We start from the raw sequence: 15,398 nt of genomic DNA on the forward strand, positions 1-15,398 counted from the left end.
AATAAATTAACTAGTGACATAAATTTTAATTAAACAAAAAAATGAAATAATTAGAAATGTAAAAGCAAGTGGTCTTCTGGACTGCTGGCATTTCTGTAATTGACTTTATAGAAGAAAGAAAAAAAAAGCAATAAGAGGATTCATCTAAAACTTGTATCTTTGTATGTTAACCAAGCTATCTCATTGTAGAACAAGGCCAACAGAGAAATGCAATGCCACCATTTGACCCTTTGGACTTGGATCAGCTTGAATAGCATTAATATTTGAAAGCCAGGTGTAGATTTAGTTCTTGGAAGCAGAAAATAGTTTTATGCAGTAACCCACATCTGGAACATACACACACAGTAGTTACCTCATTGTTGAGTATCTCTTTTACCTAGGTTATCTCTAGGTTTTTATTCATGTTGAACCACCTATTTCATTTCTTTCAAATTCTGTGGTACTCTGTATGTTTCTGCAGTCTGAAATACTGGCAAACTGGGATACAGAACCTCTCTTGTTATGATTTTTGTTACATTGCATATAAGTTTTCCAGTGTTCTGTCTGTATGACAAGCTGGCCCAAACACCAGTCTTAAATTTTTGACACAGTTGGAGATTTTCCCTTATGTTTCTTACTTATGTAACTAAATACTACTTGATTTCAGAGAAATACTTCTGTTTTAATTGCATACTTAATCACCATTGATGGTATACAAATAGCTTGTGCAGGAACTGGCCAGCTACTCTTGGACTTATGCAGAAGATTTTTACCATGGGATGGAATTGAGCTTCTGTGTATTATGTAAGAATCCAGCTGGCCAAAGATAAAGCCACTGGAGTAATTCCTGTTAATCTCAGTCACAGCTGTTCAGTAATACAGCAGTAGGATTGGTAGTCATGAGTCCTTTTGCGATTCTGATAAAAATTAAACTTGTTATCAAGGTTGTTAAAAGACCTTAAAATTCTGATTGAATTGTGCATATTCCAAGCAATACCCCATCCATTCTGTGGCAAAATAGGGTTATTAGTTGCATTTTCCAGACCTTTTACATCTGTGCTAGAAAGGAAGAAAATAATAGCCTTCAAAAAAGATGTGTAGGAAACCAGGTGAAGCTTTTAGAAAATTTCTATGCACAACTCAGTCCTCAACAGCAGATAACTCGCTTAGAAAAAAATATGAAAAAGTAAAAGATCAATATATTGTACTTGCACCAAGAGCTTTCAAAAGGCATGTGAGTGAAAAGGACATCACATAAAATGGATTAAAAGGAAAACAGGGGTAAGAAGGTGGGAATCTGAAGACATGAAAGGGCAAAATCAGAAGAGGCGCAGGCACAAAATGAGATACTGATTAGCAAAGGTTGGAGAAGGAGTGGGAAAAAGTGTTAAGTACACAAAAAGCAAGAGTGCAGCAAATGGAAGTATAGGTCTGCTACTTAACAGTGAAGGAGAAAAAATAACAGATGAGAAGGCATAGGCTGAACTGCTTAATGGGTACTTTCCTTCAATTTTCACTAAAAGGCATAATAATAATAACAGTGTCCTGGCTTCTGGGCAGTCAAAGGAACTGGGCATCTGAAGTGAGTTAATTCTTTGCTGGAAGAAAAATGAAGCCAGACCTTGTACAGTCCTTCCAAATCTTGCGTACTCACAATGGATCTGGTTGTTTTAACTATCCACTTACTTATTTTAAAATGTTTATATTATTTACATGCTCCGTTTTTTTCTAGCACTAGAAATGTACTTAATTATTGGTTCAGTTGCTTCCTCTTGGACACGTGGGGAGAACTTTAATCAACGGGCACAATAGAGTGGCAGGAAGATGGAATGCTTATAGGTTGCAGAGTTAACCAGACTGTTGGTCTTGCTGGCCTTCATCCTCATCACTTGTTTGAACTTGTAATTAACTGTCTGTGGAAATGTCTTAACAAGTGTGGAAACCCAGCCAAAGCTCACTTAGAAATTGAGGATTAGGTTGTCATTTGTATGCCAGATGCAGGGTTTCTTGTAGAAATCAGTAATCAAATGTACATTCTTGAGCAGATAGTTGAGTTGAAAGTATTTGATGAGATTGAGCTGTAAAATTTCCCATAACATATCATATATTTGGTATTTTTATATTATTTTGAAGTAGCTGGCACTTACAGGTTATTAAATAGATCTATTATAGGTTATAGTTAAGTGTCTACCTGTGCAACCCGGTATAAGGGGCCTGCTTTGGCAGAGGGATTGGACTAGATGATCTCTAGAGGTCCCTTCCAGCCCCTACAATTCTGTGATTGTGTGATATTCATGAGAACCATGTTCCACAAAATCCATTTCATTGTAAACTTAGGCTGAAGAACTGCACATACAAGTTTAAATTTAAGAAAATCAGGAATAGAACTTATACTGTACTGTGGCTGAAAGATCTTAATTCTTGCAAATGAAGTTATAGTTGAGTTTCTTGGCAGTGCTCATCAGTCTTGGTAGCATAAGCCTTGCTTGACCAAGGTGGCCAATGTCTTTTTCAGGCAACAGAATGATTTCTCAGCTGCTGTAGATGGTCATCTAAGTAATTATTTTTCATAAGCATTGGGTAGGAACGTGTTTCCTAACTGAACTAGTTACATGCTGGCATATTCCTGTCTCTAGCTAACATGTTATTGGTTGTATATGTTGCACATTTTTATACCATGTCACTATGATGTGACTACTAATTGGCACTCTTACATTTAGCAGTATCATTTTATTCTCTGCTCCATATCTGGGAATGACGGGGTATAATTTGTCATAAGGCAAACCTTTCTTTCTTTCTGTTGTTTTTTTTCTTTTTCCTTTTTTTAATAGGTCTTTTAATGTAAGAAGAGCAACATCCAGTGATATACTTGGAGTCAAAATGCTCATTAAAACACTTTCCTTGAATGAAAGCATATTGAATGACTTAAATGCATTTATTTTGGCTCGCAGGGATCCAGTGAGTATTTGTGAATAGATTTAGAATACAGTGGATACATACTGATAAATACATTTACAATTAGTTATGTTTCTCTAAACTGGTGTACTCTATGTAACCAATTGGCACCAACAGTTGGTATAAGTTGCATTCAGCTTGACTTAATGGTTAAGCCTATTTGTGGCCTACACCAATTAACCCTTTCAATCAGACTCCTCAAATACAGAGACAGAAATAGTCTGAATGCATTTTTTTGGCAACTTTTTCCTCGCACATACATCTGATTGCATGATGAACATGCACATGTGTTTTGTTATATCATAGGGGCTTCTTTTTCCTTCGTATAATGTAACCAGATATATGTCCATCAAACAATAGGAAACATGTGCTTTTGTTTCATGGTGGGACATGCTGCATAGACAAAATGCTATTAACCTTACCAATCATGCAATTGTAGGGAAATCCATTTTATGCTTCTACTGATGAAGACTATATCTATATATTAATTAATGTTATTTCCTAAGATTTGACCTTAACCCACGACTAAATTAGAGGCTGAGCTTTGCTATAGCAGCTAGATCCTAAAGTAAGCTTTAGTCCAGTATGGTTCCAGCTATATATATATATACACACACACTGTTATACTGTTATATATTATAGACTGTTTGAACATTATACCTTGAGGTAGGAGAGAAGGGCTGAACTGGAGTTGTGCTTATGCAAATATATACTGGGAAAATATTCTAACTGCACTTATGTGGTGAAATAACACATTTAGAATAAAATGACAAGATCAGTAATAAAATAGGAACTGTGCTTATAATGCTGTTGCCTTGCAGGACGGGACCCCAGTACAGGCATTTGTAGCAGAAGTTTTGGATCAAATAGTTGGCATTTCTGTCATTAGAGATGAAATGGTAAATCCTATTTATATTTTCCCCATTTGTTATATCTGTATGATAATGCTGACAATTAGCACTCAGCACCAAAGGCTGAGTTCTGTGCTTGCCACTATACAAATATCTAATGGAAGATATATGTAAAAACCACTGTTTCTTTCTCTCTTTGCTACATAGACAGTATCACTTTAATTTTCATAGACAGTGATTGGTGCACATATGAAAAAAAATCATCCTGATAGTTGCAAGAAGCTTCTTGATGGATTCTGGAAGTATACCTCCTACATCCCTGTTTTGTTCTTTAGTACAAAGCCATTCTGCCTCTAGGTATTAGGAATCACTTATTTTCCCCTTGATTTCCAAAATCACAAGTGGTTTTGCTAAGCATTCTGTGATGTACAGAGTAGCTGCTCTCCCTTTAGATTTACTTTCTTAACCTTTTTCCCCACCAGTGGCTTTTGAGTGATTATAAATTGAACTTCAAAATGGATGAACAAAAAACATGCTGTACTGGAGTACCAAAAAAAAGTTTCACATTATTCTTGGAAAGTAATGTTCTTTAATTCTTTGAGTTGTGGCCTTCTGCTGCTGTTGGAAAAGCAGATTTAAGATCTTTCAACAGCTGCAGTGCTTAGTTCTTTAACTAAGAAGTTGTTGCTTCTATTTACAAAAGCAACTCTTAATTATACTACGGGCCTTGAGTTAAAAGGATGCTACAGTTTCTTGAGTGCATAAGTGTACAAAATTCTCCACTTCTCCCTTCAATATGGGTAGTTTCTTGGAAGGCGTTTCTTACACAGTTCTGTCAAGTTTTCCTTTTTTGGTTTAAGTTATGTGAGGAGACAGCCTGGACTTCTATCTTAAGTCAGCAAAACAAGGATGTTTTCTTTCTTATTTTTTCATGGATGCCCATTAATCTGTATCAGATATTGTCATGAAGGAGTCATATATGCATTCCATGTAAATAAAGGTGAGCATACACAAGAATAAATTGTGATACGGTGACAAGATATTTGAGAAAGATGTGTCCCGTCAGTCTGCTTTAGTTGAGAATAACCCTCAGTAGCATTTCCTTTCACTGTTCTTACTTAGTTCTGTAATTGGTATAAAATTACCTCATTGGCACTTGCTAAAATATCATAGATATAGATTTTTAATCACTGCTCATTTCCAGATTCTTGTTTTCCAGGACATTGTGTATATTCAAACACATTACAACATTGAAGACTTCATTCATTCTAATGACTACCAGCCAGAGGAACATGGGGAGCTTTACCACTTTGCCTTAAATCCAATATTTCGTCACTATACCAAACACTTCCTAAAGGAGATTCTTCGCTTGGCCCACAAATCTTCTCTTTTCTACCCTATTTATCCACAGTGTGCAGAGGGTGAGGTAAGAATGAAATTATTTCGATTTTATATATTAGATATTATCACCTTTGCTCACTTGGTTCTTTTTGCTTCTATGGCTTTTGGAAAAAAAGGCGTTTTCTTGGTAACCGGGAGCAAATTGTACTTTCTTTTCTCATCATGTAATCTGCATTCACAGATACATCTGTTGCTTAGAAGGTTTAGTCCATAGTGCTCAGTCAGCAGCGCCTGCAAGTCAAAACTTAATATATTCAGGAAGCATTTGGAGGAGCACAAGTTTTAAGTGGCTTTGACCTTGGCCCTTACTTTACCTAGACTATGAAGAGAGAAAAGCTCTCCTTAGGGGGTGGCTGCTTCTGAGCTGAATCACTCTTCACAAGTGTCTATTTCTTGGTTGAATTTAGAAGACCTTTAGGGCATCTGTTCTCTAAATATAGTATGATATCTTAAGTTACATACATTTGTATGCTGTCCTGGGAGCAGCACAGTAGAGGAATGGTGTATTTGGTACCTCCTCGCTTGTTTCTAGGAGAGGTATATATCCTTCTTACCCACATAGCTTCTCATGTTGCTGTTGCCTCATGTGTTGTCAGCCTCTCTATAAATGTGCTGTAGTACTGATAAGCAAGTTTCCCAATAGATCTGTTCCAGTATGAGGTAGCAAGCATTCAGTATTCCTAGTCCTGCCTAAGTAGGACCCTGTGTCTGAGTTGAAAGCCGTAGTTATCTGGTCACCTAAGCTCCTGCAAGAGTTAATGGAGAAAACACAGTGCATCCAGAGGGCAGTTCATCAATCATAACTACCAATCTTAGGACAGGAAGAATTGCCCTCTGGAGATGCTCACCTCTTCAGCTCTGGGGAGGTGTCTGCATGGCTAGCTAGATTAAGCTCCAGTCTCTTAGATGGTGACTGAGGTGAATTCAGCCTTTGGTGACTTATGTGTTTTTGAAATTGCCACCCTTTTTAACATAGGAATTTTGACACATTGTGCGGGTCCATTTTCAGAAGAGTGTATTTTACTGCTCCTCCAGTGTGCATTTTGTGGAGTTCTATGAAGTGTCCTCTTGAGAAACTAATGTCCTTGTGTAGCATTAGCTTCTCAGGTTCTTCAGAGGTACTTACAAAAATGCAGTTTAATGGCAGTGGTTGGAAGAGAACTTAAATCTGACTAATAATTCCAATTTGGACTATTTCTAGATTAGAGTTTCTGTAAGTTACTTTAGCTCATTGTTGCTTTATAATAAGTGGGTAAAAGTGATATTTTACTCAGTTCTCCATGGAGTAACACCCCTTTTCTTTTCAATATTTCTGGATGGAATGGTACTTCAATGTAATTTAGTTTGCATTAATGCTCATTCTCTATTTCCTGTAATTCTCCCTTTTCTTTTTTTTCCTTTCCATGTCATAAGTTATGATGGAGCCAATCATGCTGTAATAAATGGAATAAAGCTACTTCTTATGGTCCACACTGGTCTTATTAACATTCAGGTTTTCATTCACTTCAAGTTTATGCCAGTTTATTAACATTTATCACTTGGATTAAATTGACATTTTAGTTGGTATAGTATTTTTACATAAATTCATAACCATTCCCTGCCAAACAAGCAAAGGTTAGCAGTAAGCAGATAACATAGCTTAATGAGGTCAAATCAAGCTGATTCATGATCACTATGGAGAAAAATATCCTCCCGGGGAAAATACTTGTGCTGAAAAATCCTATAAACCAAACCACTTGTTTATCTGTCATTCCCACAGAGATAGTAATGTAATTACACTCATAATTATCTTCATTAGTGTCAGGAATTATCTGCAATTCATTCCTCTGCTCTGAGTATGTTTGTTTATTTACTGATTTTTCTCTCAGATTTAGCCAACAGAGCTAAGAATTCTGTATTTGCAAAGGCATACAACAGACATCTGTGATGCACTGTTCTGACATTCTCTCTGCTGAAATATAGATCACTGTCTTTCAGTTTCAGAATCCCTTTGCCCATTCCCTGACATCTGCCCTTCATTACATGGTTCCCGTGCGACCAAGACGACAGATTGTCTATCCTCTGGAAGAGCTTGGCATAAACGCTCCATCAGAGCAGGTCTCCAAGGATCAGGTGGGTAACAGAAGCAGCAGCAGGCTGCCAGAGGGGCAGAGTGCCAGCTAATGCAGGGTTTGGCAGATGGGGTGGCATTACCAACTTAATGTTGATAGGTTGCTTCTTAATTACATTGAACATGGTGTCCATACCCTTACGATCCCAGCTTTTCTTCTATACAACCACTGTTTTTTCTAAACTTGAATTTAAAACATATTACAAACGTCAATCACTGAGCTGTAACATTTACCTACTAATATATGCTCATGTTTTAACAATTCTTTTTTTCCATAATGGTAGTGACAAACCCAGGAAACATTTTAAGTGTTATGAGTTACTGTTTATTTCCTCATCCTGGTAAGTTTATGCTCTCCAAGTCAAAACATACAGTGTCACAATCCTGACCATTTCTGTAGAAATCACTTAGATGAACTTATTTTTTGTTTTCAGTCCCGAAGTCAGGTTTCTTCATTGCATAAAGTACCTTCAAAAATGAGTAAAAATACCAGGAATAATTTAACAGCAAAAGAACCCATATTGTTTTCACTACCAAGCAGTATCAAACAGATACTCACTTTTAATGCAGGAATTTATTATATGACGCTCATGCAGTTCTAACATGTTGGTGTCTTACTATTTTGTTTGTTAAACAACTCATACTATCTCATATTATCACTAAAATGTGATGTGAATACGGTTCCTCATAATAATAAGTAGTAAAGATGAAACACTAGAAAAACACCTAATTAGTGATAGATACTCTTGGTAGATAGCTGTAATTTACTGAAGAAATGTCATTAGAGAGCTTTACATGTGCCTAGTAACTTCCAGACAGCTGAGATAGGTTTCCATATAATGTTTTTAGTGATGTCCTTTTCACAGTCAATAATTTTTGACTTCCAAAACTCTAAATTAGGCAGCAATTGCCAAAGCAAAATCCAGAACATGGCTGAGGCCACTGAAGTGAGTTTGGCTTTCTCTGAGTATGTGCATCCCTACCTCCTTCTCCACAGAATAGGCTCTCTAAGCCTTTTCTTTAAGCCACTTCCTACTATACTTTTAAAATGCACTGCTGCCATCTGAGTAGAAGTGCTCACTGTAGTGATTTTGTTTGAGTTAGAAGACCACGGACCTCCAGTTCCTGGGAGATTTGCTCATCAGGTGTCTGCTCCATTCCTGAGTGCTTTCTACAGATTTCTTGAGAGTTGCAAGTAGTGAGATAATTGTTTTCAATCTCCAGAGTTTAATGAGTTTCTACTGAATGAAATGCACACATTTGCACTAACAAAGTTTTGCTGATTTGAAAAAAAAAAAAAGGTAGTCACTCTATAAGTATCTCTGCATATGCACCAGCATTAATTATGTATTTCTGACAGACTGTGTTCTGTCAAAACTGACATCTGGGCTTGATCCCCAGGCAGTAACTTGAGGATAAAGCTAGTCCTATACTGCTGCCTATAGTTTTCTGAAATACCAAGAATTTGAAACCCTACAAAGATGAACCGACTCTTCTGCTCAGTGAATGAAATGACCTTTGGCCGGCATAGGTTGGGAAAGCTTTATAATTTAAGAGCCAAGCTACCACAAGGGACTGCATATGCTAGTAAAAGCAAGAAGCTGTTGCTACTTTCAGATCTTGGATGTTTCGTAAGCTCTGGCAAGTAGCCAGGCATAAGGCATTTGCCCTCTCTTTCAAATTGCAGAAGGGAAGATTGATGCAAATCAATAGTCTTGCTCTTTCCTACAAACTGCTGCAAAGCTGCAAATAAAAGGAGGTGTATTTTTATAAAATAAGTATAATCAACTTTCAGTAGGCACAGAATTGTCATGCCTCTGCATTGTTGTGGCAATCAAAAGGCCTGCTCAGACACTCTGTGAACAGAAAGGCCCAGTCCCCTTTTCAAAGACCACAATATCCTACCAAGGAGTTAAATGTGATAATTCTGCCAAATAGAAAGGTTGAGAATTGTCATCTTGAAAAACAGACAAATTTTGGTCATGGGTAGAGATGCTAACAGGCTAGAAGGTGAGGTAAAAAGAAAAAATGGAAAAGAATTTGGACTTTAAGTGTGGAGAAGAGAGGGAAAGAAAAAAGGCAGGAAGATAAGCTGGAACAGGAATTAGTGTTGTAAACTGTCTGAAGAAAGCACCTGAACAGCCATAAGGAGAAAATGTCTCCAACATCTTTGTTAGGGTGGTTTTAAACAAGCTATTTCTCAAGCTGCTTTGTAGATAGAGGCTAGGTCTTGCATGGTCTTAAAACTTCTGGGCAAACACGGATTCCAGGTATTTGAGACAACTCCTTTCTTTACCATGTCTCTTTTGACTCACCAAGCTTATTTTAACTGAGAGGACTTTTCTTATATTTAAAAATCCACAACATTTCTTTTTAACTGTAGCCCATCCCTGCTTTGTTCCTGAAAGCAGAATTGGTTATTATTGTCATTCTTGTTTTAAGTAGCTCTGCAGTGGTGGCAGTTTTTTCACATGCATTTACAATCTTTGTACTGTAATGTAAGTCAATTTTGGAAGTAGATAATTTTCATTTGATTGCCCTCCTTAAGTAATTGCTTGAGTATCTCTCTCTTATGATGGAGATGATTGTAATGAAATCCTTGCTTTGATACCCTCAAGATGCCCCTTGATATCTGGCCATCAACATCTGCTGCTCGTCTACTTGCTTTTGCAGCTTTTTGCCTTCCTCTTGTCCCAGCCTTTTTTTGAGTTGTCTCCTTTTCTTGCTGCTAAATTTATTTTTCACCAGTAGCTGCTTGGGGCTCAGCAGCTCAGCCATTCAGTGTCTGAGCACAGCTCTTGATTTGTGCATATGTATCTCTATAGGTCATTAGTGGCTTAATATCATAGAGAGAGTGCACACTGGGAGCCTGGGGCCTCAATCAATTTGCGTCTCTCTTTAATACTTTGCAGTCTGCTTGTGAGCATGAAGAGATTCATTCGTAAATAGTGACCCAGTACAGATAAATAGGACCCAGAGTGACTCTCTTCTGTTTCCTTCCTCCAAAGCCAGAAGCTGAAGCAGTGATCTAAATCAGGAAAGCTTTGCCCTCAGCTAATTCCCACTTGTTACCAGTCCAGGTGGATCCTGGCTGTGCAGATGAAAGGTGGTTTTCCTGCAGGTCTGGATTAGTTCTTGCAGACAGATGAGCACCAGAAATTGTTTGTTTGTCTGTGGTAACTTGTTCTTCTCAGCTCTCTGTCGAAACTCTATTCTAATAAAGTGTCTGGAAAAAGAAAAAAGAGGAAAACCCATGTGCCACCCTGCATGGATTCCTGGCCTGCTCACTCCTGCTTCTACCAATACAAGTGGGGGGATGAAAGGATTGAATGCAGCCCTGCTGAAAAAGACCTGGGTGTACTGGTGGATGGCAGCTGGACATGAGCAAGCACTGTGCCCTCACAGCTCAGAGAACCAACCATATTCTGCATTGCATCCAAAGCAGTGTGGCCAGCAGGGTGAGGGAAGGATCTGCCCCTCTGCTCTGTGCTCTGAGACCTCACCTGGAGCACTGCGTCCAGATGGGGAGTGCTCAGTGCAGGAGAGACACGGAGCTGTTGGAGCCCATCCAGAGGAGGACCACAGAAATGATCCCAGGGATGAAACACCATCCCGGAGACTTTCAAGATGAGGATGGATCAGGCCCTGGGCAACCTGATTTAGCTGTGCACGTCCCTGTTCATTGCAGGGGAGTTGGACTAGATGTCATTTAAAGGTCTCCTCCAACTCTTAAGGATTCTGATTCCATGATTCTGTGAACTGAGTTTCATGGTGCCCAAGACAGCATGGGTTTGTTCTGTGGTCTCTCTGGGAGAGTTCAGCATAAGGTAGAGATACTCACTTTTAATGCAGAAATACATTGTAGAGAAACATTACTTACCATAAACCAAGCAGCTGCTTAACTGCAATTATACAGCCACCATTGTTTCTCCCCATTCTTATCCTATTTCTCTTCTTTCAGTATTGTTTCTGGATTTTGCCAGGCTTCTGATCTCTCTGCTCCTGGTTAAGATGACTATGACTCTGAAGAAATAGAGTTTAGGCGCTCTACCTGTTCCTCCTTTCTGTTGCCTGGCCTTGTTATTAAAGCTTTAGCTTCATTTTAAGGCAACCCCATAGCTGCTCTTAAACCACAACTCTGTACTGCTTCATCCTGTGCTTCAGAAGACCCATCTCTTCCCAAGCAGATGCCATTTGCTTCCCAAAGGGCTGCAAATTCTGATGACCATAGTAACCTTCCTGTAACAGTCACTAATGACAGAGTATGTTTTTACCCCACTCCTTGAGGTAGAAAAAATATTTCACTGATGATTTTCTTTGTTTCTACAAAACTCTCATCCCTTTACTGAAGAGACTGGGATAAATCAGGTGAGGATTCATGAAGAAGGCACAGAGGGAGTAGCCTTAAACTCCCCAGTCTCCCACTGCAGCCTTCTGGAATGGTATAGTTGCTCATAGTCTCATTTGCATCTAGTCCTGGAAGTGCCCAGCCTTTGGGATGCCTGCTCAGCCTGCTCTTTTGCAGCAGGCATATCAGAGGCCCATCATATTAGCTCAAAATTGCATCAGGCCGCACATCTGCCATGCTACAGTGTTTCATGACATAGACACAAAAAAAGCTCCTCTCTGTTCATTAGATTAAACACTCTCTACAGCTGTTCAAAATCAAAAGGAAACCTCTGATTTTTGTATTCTGAGTCAGTAAACAGTATTGAAACGCCAATTGGCAGAAGATCCAAAGATTCAAAATCTTAATTCCCACAGTGTTAAAACAGATTAGATTATTATTGTGTTTTGCACATCTGTCAGTCGCTTCAGTCGTGTTATGTTAGAAAACAGTTGGTTACAACTAATACTAAATAGAATGCTAAATATTGTATGAAGTGCTGCTGGCCTTAAAGGTGCCTATAATTATTGGTGGAGTAGAAAACTGTAGATAATGAAATAATTTTTAATGATATCTTCATAAATAAACAATTTGTAAACTTGTTTGCTTTCTCACCATCTGGGAGCATTCTGTTATCCATCTGCTTCATGTAATTATCAATAAAAGGGATATAATTAACAAGAATAACTGATCCACAACGAAGAACAAAAATGTCACACATCTGTCAAATTACTGTTTCTGCCCTTTCATTAGTATTCATGCTATTGGAGTTAGTATATATATATTTGTGTCGTGGTCATATTCAAGATGTCAGGTTACACTGCATGGTTCAAAACTGTTTTTCCTGCTATAGCTCATAAAAAGAAGGCTGAACAATTAAAGTTTAGTGTAAGTCCATGCAATGTTGTATTTGCTAAATAAGAAAAACTCTGTCTCAAGCAACTTTGTACTTCTGAAGTCATGCTACAGGTGCATTAGAGGAAATGTCTGAGTTGGGGCAAGAGGAAGTGAGCAAATGAGGGATGGGCAAAAACCCGGAGTGAGATGCTAAACTTAGTGTCACATTGGCTGAGTTAGTCTACTTTACACTTGTTCAAGGGTTGAGCATTGCCAGGATGGCCAAGCAGTTGTCCAGGAAATGACAGAGGGGAATATTGCTTGGTGCTTCCTCCTACCAGAGAAGTAGTACTTCCAAACATACCTTCACTCCAACGTTATTCAGTCATAAAAGTTGAATAACTAAGAGTAGCTAAGAAAAGCCATTGGTGCTATTTTACTTCAGACCTGTCTGCTCTGCCCCAAAGGGTATTCTGACTTTGTTGAAAATCTGTAGTAATAGGAGGTTTCATTCTGGCTCAGCTTATTGGATTGGATTGAAGTGAGGCAATGGAATATTCAGAAAGTAGCTAAAACATGGAAGGTATTTGGTGTTCCATTTTCTGTTTTGTTTTCTGACCGTAGAGGATGATTGTCACAAAAAAAGCATACAACAGCATGGGCAAGATAGTTCCCTGCTCTTTAAATATAAAGACTGATATATCAAAGTAAAAACAGAAGCATTCCTACGTGTTGCAATTTGTATATGAACACATTGGTATTATAAACAAAGGCTTGGCATGTAGTTTTCATTTAACCAGGAAAGTATTATTAATTTTTAAAGAAGTAACTGTTGCTTAAGATGCTATTGTGCCTGAGTAATGAATTTTTAATGCTTTTGTAGTATGTGCATGGATTAAAATCCATTATTTATTGTACCTCCACTTGCTCGGCGAAGGTGATGATTTTATAGCACCAGTAGTCATGCAAACACAGTCATTCTGAACTGATGGCTGATAATAAATTTCCTTACTGTAAATGTCAGTGGGTTTTGTGTGTTGCTGCCATTACATCTTGTTTGGAAGGCTGAATATTACACAATTATGGGAGGCACCAGATGGCATCATTAACAGGAATGCTCTGAATGTTTACCACTTATGTGCATGTGTGAAATTAAAAGTAAGATGACCTATCTTTATTTTGAAAGCATGATGTCAGTGCCGTACAGGTGTTAATGACATTTGCAGCAAACTGAAACAGTCGTTTCTGCTTAAAAACACGTCAGACTTGTTTTAAGGCATTTTCAAAGCGTTTCTAAAGAAAGGCCTTGGAAGTGGTATGATTTCAGCTTGCGAGGAGAGAGTGGATGCTTTTTCCAAAGAAAAGCAGTACTGGTTATTAAAGTGAAGTAGTGACGGCAGCTGCAGTCACCAAAATGACTACTACAGCAGGCTGAGCTCAATCTGCCTTTGCACCCTCATTCATTAGTAGTTGTTTGAATGATTTTTGGTATGAAGTCTGATGATTATCTGTCTCTTACATTTCATATTTAAGGTTCTTAATTTTATACATTTTACATTCTTCAATGAATTCAGTAATTTAGGAAAGTTGTCGCTTTGCTGTTATGAGCATATATGTGGAATAGGTGCAACGGACAGAGATGCTTCTTCCTTCTCCCATTACATGTTCCTGTTCTGAAATGGGTACCAGGCAAGTTGTGGTGTGCTGTGGTGCCATTCTCTAGTGGCATCTGTTATTTGTGGATGTAGTGTTAACTTTTCTCAAGAGAAGTCCCCAGAAGGAAACCTTTCCAAGCCAGCCAGTGTAGGTTGAATTTTCCATCACAAGAGATCTGTAAAATAAGCATGAGAAGTTAAGGAAAAATTTTTTATGTTAATGATGAGACCTTGGCTCTAGTGAAGGAATGTATTGCTCCATAACCATTCACCTTTAGTGCCAGTTTGAACAAATGAGTGTTTTCCCATTTATTTTGAATGACTTCAGTTTGGACTCTTAGACCCCAGCTTCTCTTGTGGTAAGTAATGAACTGGCTTTAATTTCAAATGACTACATTTGCAATCTAGTTGATTCACTGGTGATGAATTGGATGCATTGATGAAATTGATGGATGCATTGATGAAATTGATGAATTGGAGCAGTAGAGTTTCAGAATTGATGAATTGGAGCAGTAGAGTTTCAGAAATCATGCCACTAAGAGCAGGGTTTGAAGAACTGAAGCTTCAGTCTTCTCTGTGCAAGAGGAAAGAGCACCATGGCTCTGCTTTTAGGACAGAGCAGTGCTTGGGTTCCAAGCCTCAGGGTCCTGCATGTGAGACCAGGACTTGGAAGGAGCCTTCTGCTTCTGCCCTCTGGAAATACAAAGTAAAGTGTGTGCATGGAAGTGGAAGATGGTGTGACTGGCTCTGAAGGTTAGGTTGGCTATTCAACTAGTGTTCCAATGTCTTAGAAGGTGAGATTTACCAAAATGAATTGAGTCATGCAGTTAACACTTTTCAGCTTCTAAATTATTTGGCCCGTTTTTATTTCACATGATCTGATTAGCATTTTATGGCAGTCTTAGGCTATTAAAGAAAATCTTCACGATTCAGCATCTGTCTGCTTTAAAGGAACACAATCCAGGGGCTTCTGGGTGCTCAGCTTCCAAGGCCATTTGAATTTTGTTGGTACAGTCACTACAAACCTAAAGAACTTGCTTGGCTTGCCTGCAGATTTGCCTGGGGCAGCTGGTACACTAAATTATTCAAATAGAGAAACTATGGCTATTCTTGCTGAGAAGGCAAGGAAGCTGTTACTGGTTACGGGTGAATTGTGTTCTCTGGGGGAAGGCATGTCATTGCAGGGAGCTGGCATTATTTATATGGCTGACATGCGGAGGAAC

At 38.5% G+C, this 15,398-nt stretch overlaps 1 protein-coding gene across 7 annotated transcripts in view; it reads left to right on the top strand.

Annotated features, from left to right (window-relative positions):
- Positions 1–15,398, top strand: part of CFAP61 (cilia and flagella associated protein 61) — an 82,426-nt gene that overhangs the window by 24,425 nt on the left and 42,603 nt on the right. For 4 of the 7 annotated variants that reach the window (XR_014944355.1, XM_085542465.1, XM_032443825.2 and 1 more), the window contains 4 exons: positions 2,811–2,937; positions 3,756–3,833; positions 4,990–5,211; positions 7,164–7,298. Coding sequence is in view for 6 of the 7 variants with exons in the window: in XM_085542465.1 (XP_085398591.1) it covers positions 2,811–2,937; positions 3,756–3,833; positions 4,990–5,211; positions 7,164–7,298 (562 nt within the window). In the remaining variant the exon portion in view is untranslated. Of the gene's footprint in view, positions 1–2,810; positions 2,938–3,755; positions 3,834–4,989; positions 5,212–7,163; positions 7,299–10,208; positions 10,350–15,398 lie in introns of those variants that run through there. The other 3 variants (XM_015856627.3, XM_085542468.1, XM_085542469.1) reach the window with 2 other exon arrangements.

This window comes from Coturnix japonica, chromosome 3, assembly GCF_054131305.1.
Source record: "Coturnix japonica strain WE chromosome 3, WE-NBRP24, whole genome shotgun sequence".
Lineage (NCBI taxonomy): Eukaryota > Metazoa > Chordata > Aves > Galliformes > Phasianidae > Coturnix > Coturnix japonica.